We start from the raw sequence: 14187 nt of genomic DNA on the forward strand, positions 1-14187 counted from the left end.
GAATTGTTGAGCGCCAAGCTTTTTGACATTAAGCATCAAAGAACATTTTCTCTTTTCAAATTCTATTTTCATCTGAGAGGCAAAAAAGGTATAATGCAGGAATTGTGGGGAGTTAAGATAGGAGGATCACAGCCAGCCACCAATCAGGATCGTAATCAAAATTCCACAATGTTTATATATAGACAAAGATGGTTACACGAAACAGCCATTGTCTCAGCTTGTTCAAACCTAATTATTGATATGACAGAAGAGAAGAGTAGGAAAAGAGGAGAGGAGAGGAGAGGAGAGGTTTTACATACATCTCCTGCTGGGATGTTAAACAGGGAGGACATGTTTAGCACAAATTGTTATTTGTCTCTAATCAGTGCTTTCCTGTCAGTCATGATGGCTGAGATGAGTAAAGGAGAGGAGGTTGAGTGAAGCAGCAGAACGAGAAGAGAGAGGAGGAAGACATCTGGACAGCAATCAGGCATATACCACAAACAGGAAATGTATGTCTGCGGATGCTCCAGCTGTTGTGTTTGGCCTCGCTGCTGTTACAGTTAAATCAAAGCAGCATGAACAGCTCACACAACAACTTTTCGAGTGTCAGCCTCTGAAAATAGTGCGTTTACATTAACAAGAGTTTTTCCACGGTTTCAATTGGCTCAGTGTCTGTAGTGAATCCATTTATGCCCTTGTGTTTCTTTTAGTGAATGCTTTACAGTGTGTGAGATGGACAGGAAACATGTTGTTAAGTGCTCATGTGTGCGTCTGTGTTTGTGAGGATGCGTTGTCTTGGTGGTTAATGGCTGTTCGATATTGATTACAGCTGGAACATCCGAGTCACATGTTCCTCGTTCTCTCCAGATAACGAGGGTTAACCACTTGACCCCGTGCATGCCAAAGGGGCTCCGGTTATACCTAGATCCATGGCCACATCTCCCACAGCTTTACTGAGGCTGCAGCCCTCTAGTCTCCAGCCTGGTCTCTAGATCAAGGCTGTTTTGTGGAGCCACACTGCAGGGAAATGTGCCAGACTTCATTAAGGGCAGATTAAAAGCAAGAGAAGGCCACTTAAACTGTGATTTATTTTCACGGTGAGGTTGCTGGACTGACTACAGACCCACAGTGGCTTACTCCTGGAACGATGATGTCATGGTTTCAATGTTTGCAAAGTGTAAATATCAGTTTGTATAGAAACTATGTCCTCGGCACAGGGTTCATCTTGTGGTTTCACAGAGAAGAAAACAGAAGTTACAGCAGCTGTCCAACTGTTCTCCATTTTAGAGCTGAAACCAATTATTATGATGACAAGAATAATAATCTGTGAGAATTCTGATATCTGATTAATTATAGGGATTAGTCATTTATCAAGCAAAATGCTACATATTCTCTGGTTTCAGGTCCCTAAATGAGAATATTTTCTCTGTTTAATGTCACTGAAAACCTAATATTTTTAGCAGTGCTAATGATATGTTGGTAATCCACCACCACTTTATTAATCCCCACTTTTAAACAACATTGCTTCATGGTATAAATCAGTGATTGAGCATAACCAGACCCTTATGACCACAATGATCCCATGCCTTTTGCTCTAGTACCACCAAGAGCTTGACATTCCTGGTTTCAAGTGAAATGCCTCAACAACTGTTGATTGGATTAACAATAATATCCCCCGTTGGATGAACTTCAGTAATGTGTTCCCTCTAGAGCCATTATGAGGTCAAAATTTGTAAAAGTAAACTAATGGTATTCCAATCAGCATCCATTACCATTACTTAGAATGAGCATGTTGTTACTGTAAGTAAGTCTGCATGCTAATGTTAGCATTTAGCTTAAATCACCGCCTTGGCTCTAAATCGGCAGAGCTGTCTAAGGTTTTGAATTGGTCAGACAAAACAAGCAGATTGACATTGTCTCCGTGGGTTCCTGGACATGGTGCATGCCATTTATTTCATCAATGTCTTGCATATTATAAACTAAATGATGTATTGATTGCTGAAACATTAATTATAAGTAATGAAACTAACCTTTAGCTGCAGCCTGACACCTTTTTACAGTGTCTATGTGTCTGAGTTTATGTGGTATCAAAGTACATTCAGGCTATTTATAGCAGCACTAATCACAGCCACCTATACACATTAACATGATGACCTTATTCCTCAAAAACAGCACTATTTCATAGGTAGCTATCTAAGGGGGGGGGGGGGGGGGGGGGGAAACGCTCCAAAGCTCCCAGGATGTGACCAAATGTGAAAGCTACACTCAATATACGCTGTGTGTCACGCTGCATAAAGCTTGTGTTGTACTGAAAATGACCATGTTTTGTTCTTGTGCCATATGTACTGGTTTGTATTGTTATAAAAGATTAGTTGTTATTGCTTCCCCAGGTCCTGTGGGTCATATTCCTATTGGTCACCCAGCTTCGACTGTGGCAGCTATTAAACTTGGACACAGGAGGCATTTCATTAGCTCACAGCAGATCAAGTATCTGTCCACCACCACTTGATTGGCTGTTAAGGTATCAGGTATCCCAGATGTCCCCGCAATCAGATGGGACATGTCAGCTCTGTGGCAACTGGCCTGTGTTTGTTGTCACTATGACAACACTCTAATAGTCTGCCAGGCTCCTGAGGATGCAGCCATGGCACTCCAGTTTTGTGGCCCCTGTTGGCACAAACACACAGCAGCAAACTTGCAGTAAATACACTCAGGTAATTAGAGTGATTATCATTTGGATGTGAAGCTGATGTTGGACTTATTGTTTCACTAAGATTAATGGGCTGTTACAACAGAATGTAATAAAAACAACAAAAGGACATCTTTAAATGTCTCATCATTCCTTTCCAATTATACAGAATTCCCCTCCTCCACTCTGTGAATCAATTTCATGACGACCATAAGGGGGCGGCATTGGTTGAATAAATGCAAAAAATTTAAGGGTGACTCTCTCATGCTCACACACTCACACAAAGGGGACATAGACATGGACATGATCAATTATGTGTCAAGCATTTCTTCCTCAATGAGTGAATGGCCTAGTGACTACAGGCTACCGACCGTCTATTGTCTATTGACACTGGAGACTAAGTTCTCTTGCAGTTCATTATCCCAGAGGGGGACAACTCGAAAGAGATCCTAAAAGACCATTAATCATCATTCCCTTCTAAGAAGGAAAGAGAAAGTGCCAAAGCAACAGACATTTCAATCCATATGTTATATATATATATATATGTACATAATGTGTGTGTGTGTGTGTATCTGTCTGTGTGTGTGTTAAAGACAGTATTAAACTGAAATTATAGCCTAGTTATAAAGAGAAAATCTTACAGATTCACTTATTCACTTTTCCTACCTACCACAGACATAATTATTATTTCTTGTAGGAATATTTCATGGGCTAGTGTTAAAGGAACGTTATGACATGAACGTTCAGTTTTGTAGCTACACTGACAAACTGGTTCAGGACTTAAGGGGACTAGAGTTTTGCCCCTATAAGCACTTTTACGCGCGCTCCAGCAGCCTATCAAGCTCGTTTTACCCAGTAAAGCTTTCAGTATGACGAATAACTCCAAAGTCCATTTCAATTTGGGTTGATGGCACAGGCCGAGGTGGTGGAGGTGGAGATGTGGGGTCAACCCAATAACAGACCCCCTTTCCCCTCCCTCCACCCCCCATCCTCCATCCATCACCCACCCCTCCACGTCCCCATAATTGCCTTCGCTTCCTGCTTCCAAGTTCGGACAGAACGCTGTGATTGGCCGCGACGCGCACTGTGGGCTGTTCCCCTGCGCTTTGCTCGGCTCGGGTTACACTTGAGCTCGAGCTGCTGTGCACATCGAAGCGCAGAGAGTCTTGCAGACTGTTAAAAAAGATACCGGCTTGGAAATGTTAGCGGGCGGATTTGGAGTCAACGAGCGGACTGGTGTGCAGGTCTAACCTTCCCTCGGCACTTTTTTTGTCCAAGCAGCGACAGTCAAGTGGGAAAGGCAGCATATTTACGCGCTGGCTACGCAGCATGCCCGAGCTGAACTAGAAGATACACGGCTAGAGCGCAACACGCACGCGGAACGGCGCTGAGAGCCGGGAGGGATATTTACAATAGAAACTGAATTCCGTTGTGAAGAAGAATAGCAGGGGGAGGAGGAGTGAAAGATAACACTGGAATGAAGTGGACCCTGGGATTCCCAGCGTGCTGCGGAGTTGTGACTGATGGATGAATGTGGTCATCTGTAGGCTATATACAGCGACAGGTACAAACACAGTCGGGGGGCTTTGACAAAGACACGGCGCAGCGCTTCATCGGCAGCTGCGGTGCAAGATTGTGTCTCCAAAAACTGCGCCTGGTTAGATCTGTTTCATCACACATCGGAACGTATAGCCTAGTTGCGTCCACAGAGTATAAAAGGTCGTGAAGGGCTGTTTTTGTCTCAGCCACAGGTCAACCAGGACACTCGAAGCTGCTTTCCAGACCACATCAAGAACCAGGGGTTTCTTCACACGTCCTGCGGACAGTTCAGTCAAGGACAAGGGGGTCTGGAGGAGGGTTTAAGAACTCGGACAGAAGGACATGTATCTGATATCGACCTCACATGCTCCTGACTGATCGTAGCTCACCTTCCCACCGGGCGAACCACAGATAAAGGCTGCCAGGCGCACTGCGCGACGCTCTGAGTTATTGGCTCATTCTTCGCACATTTATCAGAATGGCGGTACTTGGTTGTTGGAAGTATTACCTGTGGATCTTTATTTTAATATGCAGGTCGGCGTTATCTTCAGCAAAATCGCTGGATACTATAATTTGGAGCTCGCAGAATCCCAAGTAAGTCTCACTTGTACGCATACTAGTAAGTTTCAGTTGTACAAGCATTCCACTCACTGGGTGTGTGCGCAATGGAGGACTAACAGTATTGGAAAAGTTACCAATGTGTGCAAACTGTGCTAAATGTTTTGTTAAATGTAGTACTTATTTTTTAAGACCACAATTTATTTAGTTTTAATAGTAATTCCCAGCGCCTCAGATTTTTGTGTTGATTTATTTCTCTGGGGAATTTCCCTACGCCAAAGAAACCTAGTAGGCACTGACTTATACAATGCAGAGTAGGCCCCACTTAAATCACTATAATAGATAGGTAAGTTAATTATAACACAATTATGATGATATTACATTCACCTTTTTATTACTAGATTGAGGGCAGAGTCCACTGGGACACTACCTGATAGCTGCTACAGTTTGTCCATTTCTTCCCTACAGTTTATTGTAGTCGATGTAATAAGCTGAGCAGAGAATGAAAGAGAAAAGTCAATGAAAACATGGCAGCTGTGTCAAGGTGTATCCCAGGATATTTCTTCTTTGAGCCTGTCTCGGGAACCCTAACATGGGCCCTGTTGGGCTTCCGAGAGGGCCAGGCCACATTGCATCCCAGTTCTCCAAGTTTGGACTCACACAAAACTGTGTGACAAGTTGGTTTCCAGTATCACGGGAAATTACTTACATTTGTATCAGCTGCCCTGGAATGGATCCAGCCTAATTTATCAACATTAAATCAAATCTCTCAAAAGCAAGCCGCTACAGCCTGGCGTCTTTCTAAAAACTTATACTATTTCCATCAAAACAAGCATAGTGAGCCCAGACTGCTGATAATAAAATATGATCTGGTAACAATTATCACCCACTTAGACCTGACTCCTACATTTCCACGATGTTGGAAAGCATACATGAGGGGAAAATAAACTAAAAAGAGAGTTAAAACCCTCTGGAGCTGAGGAGCTGACCTTCATTTGAGCTCACTGCACCGAGGGGAAATGGAGAGTAGCTCTACCAGCTTATAACTAGAACTTACTCATTCAAGCAAATCCATGATTTATCCCCCAAATGTCAGATGTCACAGGAGCTCGTTGTGCAGTCAGTGAGTATGAATATTGCTGCCATGTTCATTGGGGTGTGTGCAGATATATGTGTGTGGGGCCTGGTCCTAATGGTAAGACTACGGCCCATCAGGTTTTATTTCACTATGGCTGCAGAGCTAGTGTAACAATGAGCATCATCAGACAGAGATATACACACACACATTTTATGCATGCACAAAACCAGGCTCTTGTCAGTCATGGGTAGACAAATAAATAAAAGGGGGATACATTTATTGATTGATGATGTCACCTGGCAGGAATGTCTTAGAAGGTTGCCACACTGATTTTCAGAGTTGGATGATCACTTCTCCATCTGTTTCCCCGCTCTGTTCCTTGTAAAATCTGTGCCAGCTGAATATTTCATAAAGTTCGCAGTGGAACAATAATGCACTCTGCTGAGCGTTCTCTCAACCTAATTATCCTGCTGCTGTGCACTTAAAAAACAATAGACAATTATCTTTCTGTTTGCAGGCTTTGCAATAACAAAAGACAAACCTATTTTTCTTCTGAAATGTATCAGTCAGCAGCGGTGTCTGATAGGCAATAAAATGGGAATATTTGTTCAGCAATCAGCATCCGTCCTCACTGTTTGTTGTTTTAAACTCCCTCTCCCTGTCTTGGCCAATATTGCTACATAGTGATAACAGAAAGAGAGGCCTAAAGAAATGTACAGTACACTATCCGGTGACTTGTCTAGATTTACGACTTCTTACTTCCTGTTCCCACTTTGGGGAACACTGCTGCCTTAGCTAATAAATTCATCTGGCTCTCTGCTTGCACACTGTACCATATTCACACAAAATATAACAATACCAGCACCTCCCTACAGGCCATGAGTTATGAGACAAAATATAGGAAAGCAGCAGGTTTGGGCCATTAAGGTGTATGCGAGTGTGTCTTGTGTGTGCAGGCAGGCTTACCACCTCCGGGTGTTCCTGCTATTATGGATTTCCATGTGAGGATGCTATCACTCCCACGTCTGCATTATCAATAACTGGGGTTTGTGTAATTGATTTCCTCCCAGCAAGCTTGAACAGGCAACATACATCATCGCTGTAGCACCATCTGTAAAGAAGAAGAAGAAAGCTCCTTATGTTTAGTTTTGCTGCAGGATGTGTCAGACCTTTGGGTGCTTAATTTGAAGCTGGATGAGTGAAAATGGCGAGGGTGAGGGGATTTTGGATGGAGGAGCAGCCATGCAGAAGAAGGTTGGATGTGTCAACGTCCCCGGTCGGTAAAGAACCGTCTAACATTTGATCAGAGCAAATCGGATTAGCTCTCATTTAGCTGAGTGGGATTACGCCTGAAAATGTCACTTTGTTATGACTGATCACGTCCCACTGGTTTGGCTGAGCTAGTACAGGTATAGACTGCTACACACACACACACATAACACTCGCAGTGTACTCAGGAATGCTGCAGTGATGCCAATTTAATGATAATCTGACAAGGTTGCTGCGAGTGCTTCCTGCGCGTCCTCTAACCCTCCTTAGCCAATATTTACCTCATGACCTGTAGCTACCTCAGCTTGTTTGCTGCAGCTCAGGAGACAAACAAGATGATGGGAGAGAAATGGAAAACACACCGGCACACCTCTAAAAATGTACAGCGAGAAAACAGCCACAGGCTGGCCAGGAGTCTGCTGCATTAATTTTAAACTCCTCACATTTCAGAAGGGCTTGGAAACAGATTACAGACAATTTTTGGCCTCTTGTCGGTTTTGAAGCCCACAAACGGCCACAAAACGGCATAACAGTGAGAGGCGTTTGTGTGGATAGAAGGCAGCTAAAGCCTGTGTTGATGTGGGTCTTTACTTACTCATCTTATTTTGGTGTTCGTTGACCTCAGTCTCCTGGCTCACAGTTTAACACTTGACTGATTTGGTTTATAATATACTCGCATGGTTTAAAGGTTCAGTGAGTTTGGTGATTATGCTGGATTTGATTACCACTGTGATATTTAGCAGACATGTTTATTTATTCCAAATGAGAAAAACAGTTTTGTTTTAGAATTTTCTCTTAGGAAAAAAACAACTGTACTTTGAGATGAGGTGGCTGTTTATTGTTAAATACTTTTTCAAAACTGTTGGTAGGATAGGTGCACGGAAGGTCCAGTTTTATCTTCTGATAAGATAATTGAAAGAAAAAAATAAGTAATTATGAAAAAGCAACCTTCTGCCTTATCTTTGTTTTTACAAGCTGCTGTTTTCAAAGCAAAAGTTTTAAAGATTTGTTCTTGAACACAATGAAAACTTTGACCCTCTTCTACACCGATATGTAAATATAACAAAGAGGTAAAAAGAAAAGGCTGCAACTGTAAAACTTGAAACTGCCGCAACCTGTTGAACAAGTGCCGGATGAAACTTCAGGACTAGACTAGAAACAGGATTTGGTTCCTTGCAAAGAGTCCGGCGAAGGCTCCCCTCTGCGGCTCGCTGTGGTGTGGGTCACTGCTGAGGGGGTCAGGGGCCTGTTTTTGTTTCTTTCCTGCCCCACGCCCTGCTGCCCACCCGCTTTACCCCTCATGATATACACCTTCTCTCTCCTTGCCTTCCCAATCCCCTCTTTCACCCCCCTTTAGAGTGTGATCGTGTTTCCTTCTGATAGAGATCTCATTACACACAGAGAGGACTTTAGAGTCTGAGCCCCACTCAGAGAGAAAAAGAGAGGGCCGTCTAATAAGAAATACTTCTGGAAAGCAACTGGCTGACGGTGCTGTGAAGGCACCCTGTGTCTCGCTAGAGGGACAGCTGCGTTTGCTTTTGTGTGCGCGCTTCTGTGTTGACTGTTGTTTCAGCGACGTGTAACGACAGACTCTTCATTTGGTTATCTACGTGAGGCACCTGGTCTCAGAAAGGGGCAGCAGCGCTTTAGGATATTTCAGGGGAAAAAAAACTGCTGTTTTTCCATTATGGTTTTACTCCAGATGGACTCACTTTATTCGCTGGTGGTTTGGCTGCCACATCACTGAAAAACGATCATTCTGTTTTTTTGCGAGTTACTGATGCATTCATGTCTTTATATTCAAACAGCAGGACACATGAAACTGAGCTTCAGTCCACAGCTTGGGACAAGTAGCATTTGCAAGTAATTTTTGGCTTTTTTTTTTATGTGCACGGGGAACTGCATGACTACCAGACTGGTCCCCCTGACTCAGAGTGTTACAATTGGTTTTCAAGACATAGAGACTAATTCACAACCGGCATAACCGCTGAATGCAGTGAGTCACTTAGAAAAACAGAGTTTTGAAATGATTAGTCAGATACAAAAACAAACAAGTAACTTTAATAATTGAGCACATACATTGGGGGAAAGTAACTAAGTGGATTTACTCAAGTACTGTACAATTAAATGTGCCAAAGACTGGACAAACACATTTAATTGTGTATTATCAACAGTACTCGAGTATAGCTGTACTTTACTTAAGTATTTTCATTTTGTGCTACTTCATACTTCAACTCCACTACATTATAGAGGCAAATATTGTACTTTTTACTCCACTGCATTTATTTTATACGTTTAGTTAGCTACTAGTTATTTTTCATAACCAGATTAATACAAAAATACAATATAACCATAAAACTTTATTGATCTCTGGTAGAAAATTCACAAACTACCCAGCAGTACCCTAACATATAAGATACTTAAAACTAGCTCCCCCTTCACCAGAATGCAACATTAAATGTGACGCACACAATAATGCATCAGCAATTATAATTCAATAATAAGATATACATTCACATTAAATGAGCCATTCTGCATAATGAATACTTATGTAACATTTTGAATGCAGGACTTTTACTTGTAACAGAGTATTTTTACACAGTGGTAAAGGATCAGAGTACTTCTTCCACCACTGACCACATATTGGTAAAATCCTCTGGTATATGTAGCATTGTCACATTATTGTGATGTGCTGTATTTTCTAGAAACCTCTGGTGAGGAACTGGTTATGGTTGAGCTACCCAGACAGGAATGTCTGAGTTTTTTTTTTTTTTAAATCCAAGGAATTAAAAAAACCCACAGATCAAGACAGCTCATCTCACCGATGCAACGATCCTGTACAGCTGGAGACATATAAAGGATAGATACCAGTATGAAGAATAGAATAATTAGTGATGGCTGGCAAATTGTATTTTGTGTCATGGTATATATCTTCATATTGCTGACAGTCACACCCGATTAATAGCTTGCAATTAATCAAAAATCATGTCTGTGTTTCCAGCTTCTTACACCGAAAATGTCCTGCTTGTGGTTTATGTGCTTACTTTTTTGCATTTTTCATGATTTTATAGTCCATCTGATTAATCAGTTTGGAAGACAAGTAATAGACAAATAAATCAGTAAAGAAAAATAATTGTTAGTACCTGTAGAACAGACAGCTGCTATATATCTTAATCTTCAGAACCAAAGTTTGTAACCACCAGACTGTCACATAGACGTGACAGATTGTGAGCTGAGGGGGTCTGTTGTTTGTCACAGAAAATTATGAAAAACCTGTTGAATGTTTTAGCTACTCAACATTAATTTCTTTGGTAATAATACCATAATAATTTAATACTTAAATGGTCCAGAACAGACAGTGGTGGCTCTTAGATTTTTATCTAATAATTTATTTAATCATTCTAAGTTATTGGAGTGATAAAATTTTTTTTTTGTATAATAAATTGCAAATCACTATGAGGTTTGTTTAGTTTTACTCAGTTTCAGTGTCCACAATATAATCAAAGGTCACTCGAGTTACACAAAAGGGACAAGCTTATGGAAAGTGAATGGGAGCTGGAGAGTGCAGGTCGGTGTGCTATTGTTCCTTGTCCAGCCACAGTGGAGCGTTAAGGAAGTGTTAGGAGCGTGCCAGTGTGCCCCAGTGAAAGTACTGAGGGCCAAGCAGTGGACCAACGTGGAGTGGCTGAACAGTGGCTGCCTTACAAGGCAGTTAGCAACCCTGCTTCATTAGATGGAGGCCTGGCTGGCAGCAACCAGGAAGTTCCCATCAGCTGCAGCTCTGCCAAGCAGCGGTGCAGGCTCTGCTGCTGGAAAGTTTCCCGTAGGTTTTCTACACTCCGCCTCGCCTGTGCTTTAGCTGAACCAAGAAAAAATGTAGGGATGCAGAGTTACAGGAAGCGAGGAAAAAAGTTGAATGGGCAAAGTCTGCCCTTTGTTTGTCATCTTAGTTCTTTTACATAAGAGCAGTTGAAAATAAGGGGATTAAACAGGAAAGGAAAAGAAGCTAATGTAGTGTTGAAACGCAGCTCTGGGCTCAACCGCACATCCTTTCAGTTCAGCATAGAGCTCCGAGATTACTTCCATGTGTCAGTGCAAGGGGGAAAAAGAGGGAGAAAAGAAGAAAGGGGGGACAGGGAGAGAGGAGCGGGGTGATTGAAAAGCAAGCGGACTTGGCTTGGTGGAGATCAGCGGCGGTGCTGGACAGTGGAACGGATCTGTGTGACAGCCATCTCTAAAACCATTACCCCTGTGGCTCCAACTCGGGAACTTGTAACCTCCTCCTCCGGACTGACCTCATAGACTTAGCTTTTTCTCAGGGACCCCCTCTGTGCTGCGGAGGCACACCTCATCAGACACCAGTCCCAAAACGGGCAGGCAATCTTAGCAGCCGGCCTCACTAGCAGTTCTCTGAGGTCACGAGTTGTCATAAGCATACAGGCGGCGAGGGGACTGTTTGTGGCACTCAAAGACTTTGGCGGAGAGGTTTGAGGACTGTGGGGAAAGGGATGATTGAGCCCAATGAATAATGAGAAAAACAGCTTAGAAAGGATGAGGAGCTCATTAACAAATTAGGGTGCAATATAAATGATGATGCAAGTGTAGACAACTTTTTCTTCCTTGTTCTTAGTGCTGAAAAACCGACACAAGAATTTCCCTCAGTTCGCTTTCTAGCTTTTAGAAAAGTAGATTTACCAGCTTATTCTGGAGCTTTCAGTCATATTTAGAAAATTACAAAAAGTATATTGGTTAAAATATCTTCAGTCAGTGTTCTCTTATTAGTTTTGGTTGTAATGTTACTGGCTTTTCTGGAGCTTTTAACCACATCTACAAAATTACAAAATGTATGTTGGTCATTAAAGAAATGTCATGGTCCACTTAGTAGCTTTACATGTAATTTTAATATCTTATGTCTGGAGTTTTTACCCCATCTTCAAAAATAAAATAAATACATTAGACAGAACTAACTGTGTACATTTACTAAGTTTAGTGACAATTTTATTACCTTCTCCTGAAATATTCAATCACAATTACAAAACTATAAAAGTGTAGTAGACCAAAAAAAAAAAAAAAGACAATATACTAACTTAAGATTTATCCACTAGCTTTACTGTAATTCCAACTTTTCGTTTGTCTTCTCTTGAACCATACTTCATCTGCTGACGAAGACAGTGACATGCATTCGAAAGCTTTGAAAAAAAGCCTTTAAGTAGACTTTAAGTCAGGATTTTTTTTTTTAATTTTCAATTGTTCTACCAAACAGTACACAAAAATAATATAAAAAAATATATGTAATATAATTACTTGTGTATCTTTAAGTGAAATTAAAGTGAGCGTTACTTTCGTAATGGCTAATCTTTAACGAGTAGAGCGGATGCAGCATGACCGTTCCTCACCACCAGAACACATCATTAATGATCATCACGGAGCTCTTTGTTCACCGTTATGAGTACACTAATGGAGTGACAGTGGCACCGAATGGAGTGGTAGTATAATAGAATGATAAAGTAATGGAATAGCATGATAGCAGCCCCCTATTCCCGAGGGATACCCCCTGTAAGTGTGTCAGCATGGCAGATGGGTGAGCTGTAACAACCCCCCTCCCCCATGTTAATTATAAAGCATCATAATCCATCTATGGCATACAGAGGCAGGACATGGAGACTATTAGGGGTAGCATGGAAATGGCACAGTGTATAATCCTCAGGACTTTACCACTATTAGGCTCCCCAGGCACTGAGCAAAAACCACTCATTTCTCTAGTAATCTAGTTTGAGCAGTCCCTTTCTTGCTCTTTGTGTGTGTCTTTGTAAGTGTGTCCCAAATTTTTAGATGTTAACTAGAAGTTAGAGTTATCTTTGATTTTTTTTTCCCCCTGCTCGCTCTACTTCATGTTTTTTTTTCCCACCATGCCCACAGGCAGGACAGAAAGCCCTTAAAGCGTATCAGTTTGTGTGTGCATGTATGCATGCCTCTGTTAACCCATTCTGCCAAGTTTTGGCTCAGCCTTTTCTAAGCAAACTCCCAGCGTGATCCTGGTCTCCCTTGTGCTGGTGAGAGGAGCTGGAAGAAAAGGCCTGTGGGACTCCTGCTGCTCCCAGGCCCGGCCTTCGCGGGCGTATGAGCTGGGGCTGGGCCTGGGATTTGCTGCGCGCCGGGGCACTTTGTGGCAGCTGTGAGTGACGCTTCAATTGCCTCTCCCTGGGACACCCCAGTGCAACCCTGCATTCCCTTTCACACCTCGGAAACGGAGGAAAAAGACAATTACACACATATTCAGCAGCCTCCCTCTTCCAGTCTTTCCACAGACCTGCATGTCTGATGTGTGGCTATTTACCAGATTTATAAAAAACATTCCTCTAAGTAAGTCGACTTCTAAACTAATTGCAAATTGGTTTAGTTGTCTGGACAGCCTGTCTGCAGTTTGTTCTTATATTTCAGGTTGCTCTTGTTTGTTGAATTTTTCTCCAAGTTGTCCTGTCCCTGAGTAAACAGTGTACCTCAGCTATTTTATTTGCATTCCCCTTTGATACTTAGAAAATGTAAGTAATGGAAAAAGATTTGAGCCTTAAACTGGAGTTAATGCTATCATGTATGGATTGTCAGTAAATTGAGTTTGTCTCTGGGCTGTTGGAGCAGGGATTCATAAGCCAGCGGGATTTAAGTCTCTTAATTGAATTATTTTGATTGCTGACTTGATTGATGGCGTCAGATGTGGAGTGTTTTCCGTGAATTTTTGTCTGCCTAATTCTTCTTCCCATAGAGCCATTCCAGACAGATACAATAGGAACCTGCAATCAATCACAACTGCAACCCCGAGCATTTTTGTTTGGACAGAAATGTGCCTGCCATCAGGTCCGAGTTCCACGAGCTATCCAGACAACATAAAACCAACAATGACATCAGATAGTTGAGCACTCTAAACTCTAATCTTCCCATAATGCCATGCTAAACCCCAAAGAGACCCATGGCAGGGGAGAAAGGTTTTTTTTTTTTGTGCCCCAGTTGTGCTCCTCCCATGGCTTCTGGCTCTGTGTGTGTGTGTGTGTGTGTGTGTCCATGCATGTTGGGA

General features: G+C 42.2%; 1 protein-coding gene across 1 annotated transcript in view; it reads left to right on the forward strand.

Moving 5' to 3' along the window:
- Window positions 1–3808: 3808 nt before the first annotated feature.
- The window catches only part of efnb1 (ephrin-B1), a 60541-nt gene continuing 50162 nt past the window's right edge, over window positions 3809–14187 (forward strand). The window contains exon 1 of the mRNA XM_020595568.1: window positions 3809–4804. Coding sequence (XP_020451224.1) covers window positions 4689–4804 — 116 coding nt within the window. The 5' untranslated portion in view covers window positions 3809–4688. The remainder of the gene's footprint in view (window positions 4805–14187) is intronic.

The sequence above is a fragment of the Monopterus albus genome, unplaced genomic scaffold (assembly GCF_001952655.1).
Source record: "Monopterus albus unplaced genomic scaffold, M_albus_1.0 scaffold27.1, whole genome shotgun sequence".
Lineage (NCBI taxonomy): Eukaryota > Metazoa > Chordata > Actinopteri > Synbranchiformes > Synbranchidae > Monopterus > Monopterus albus.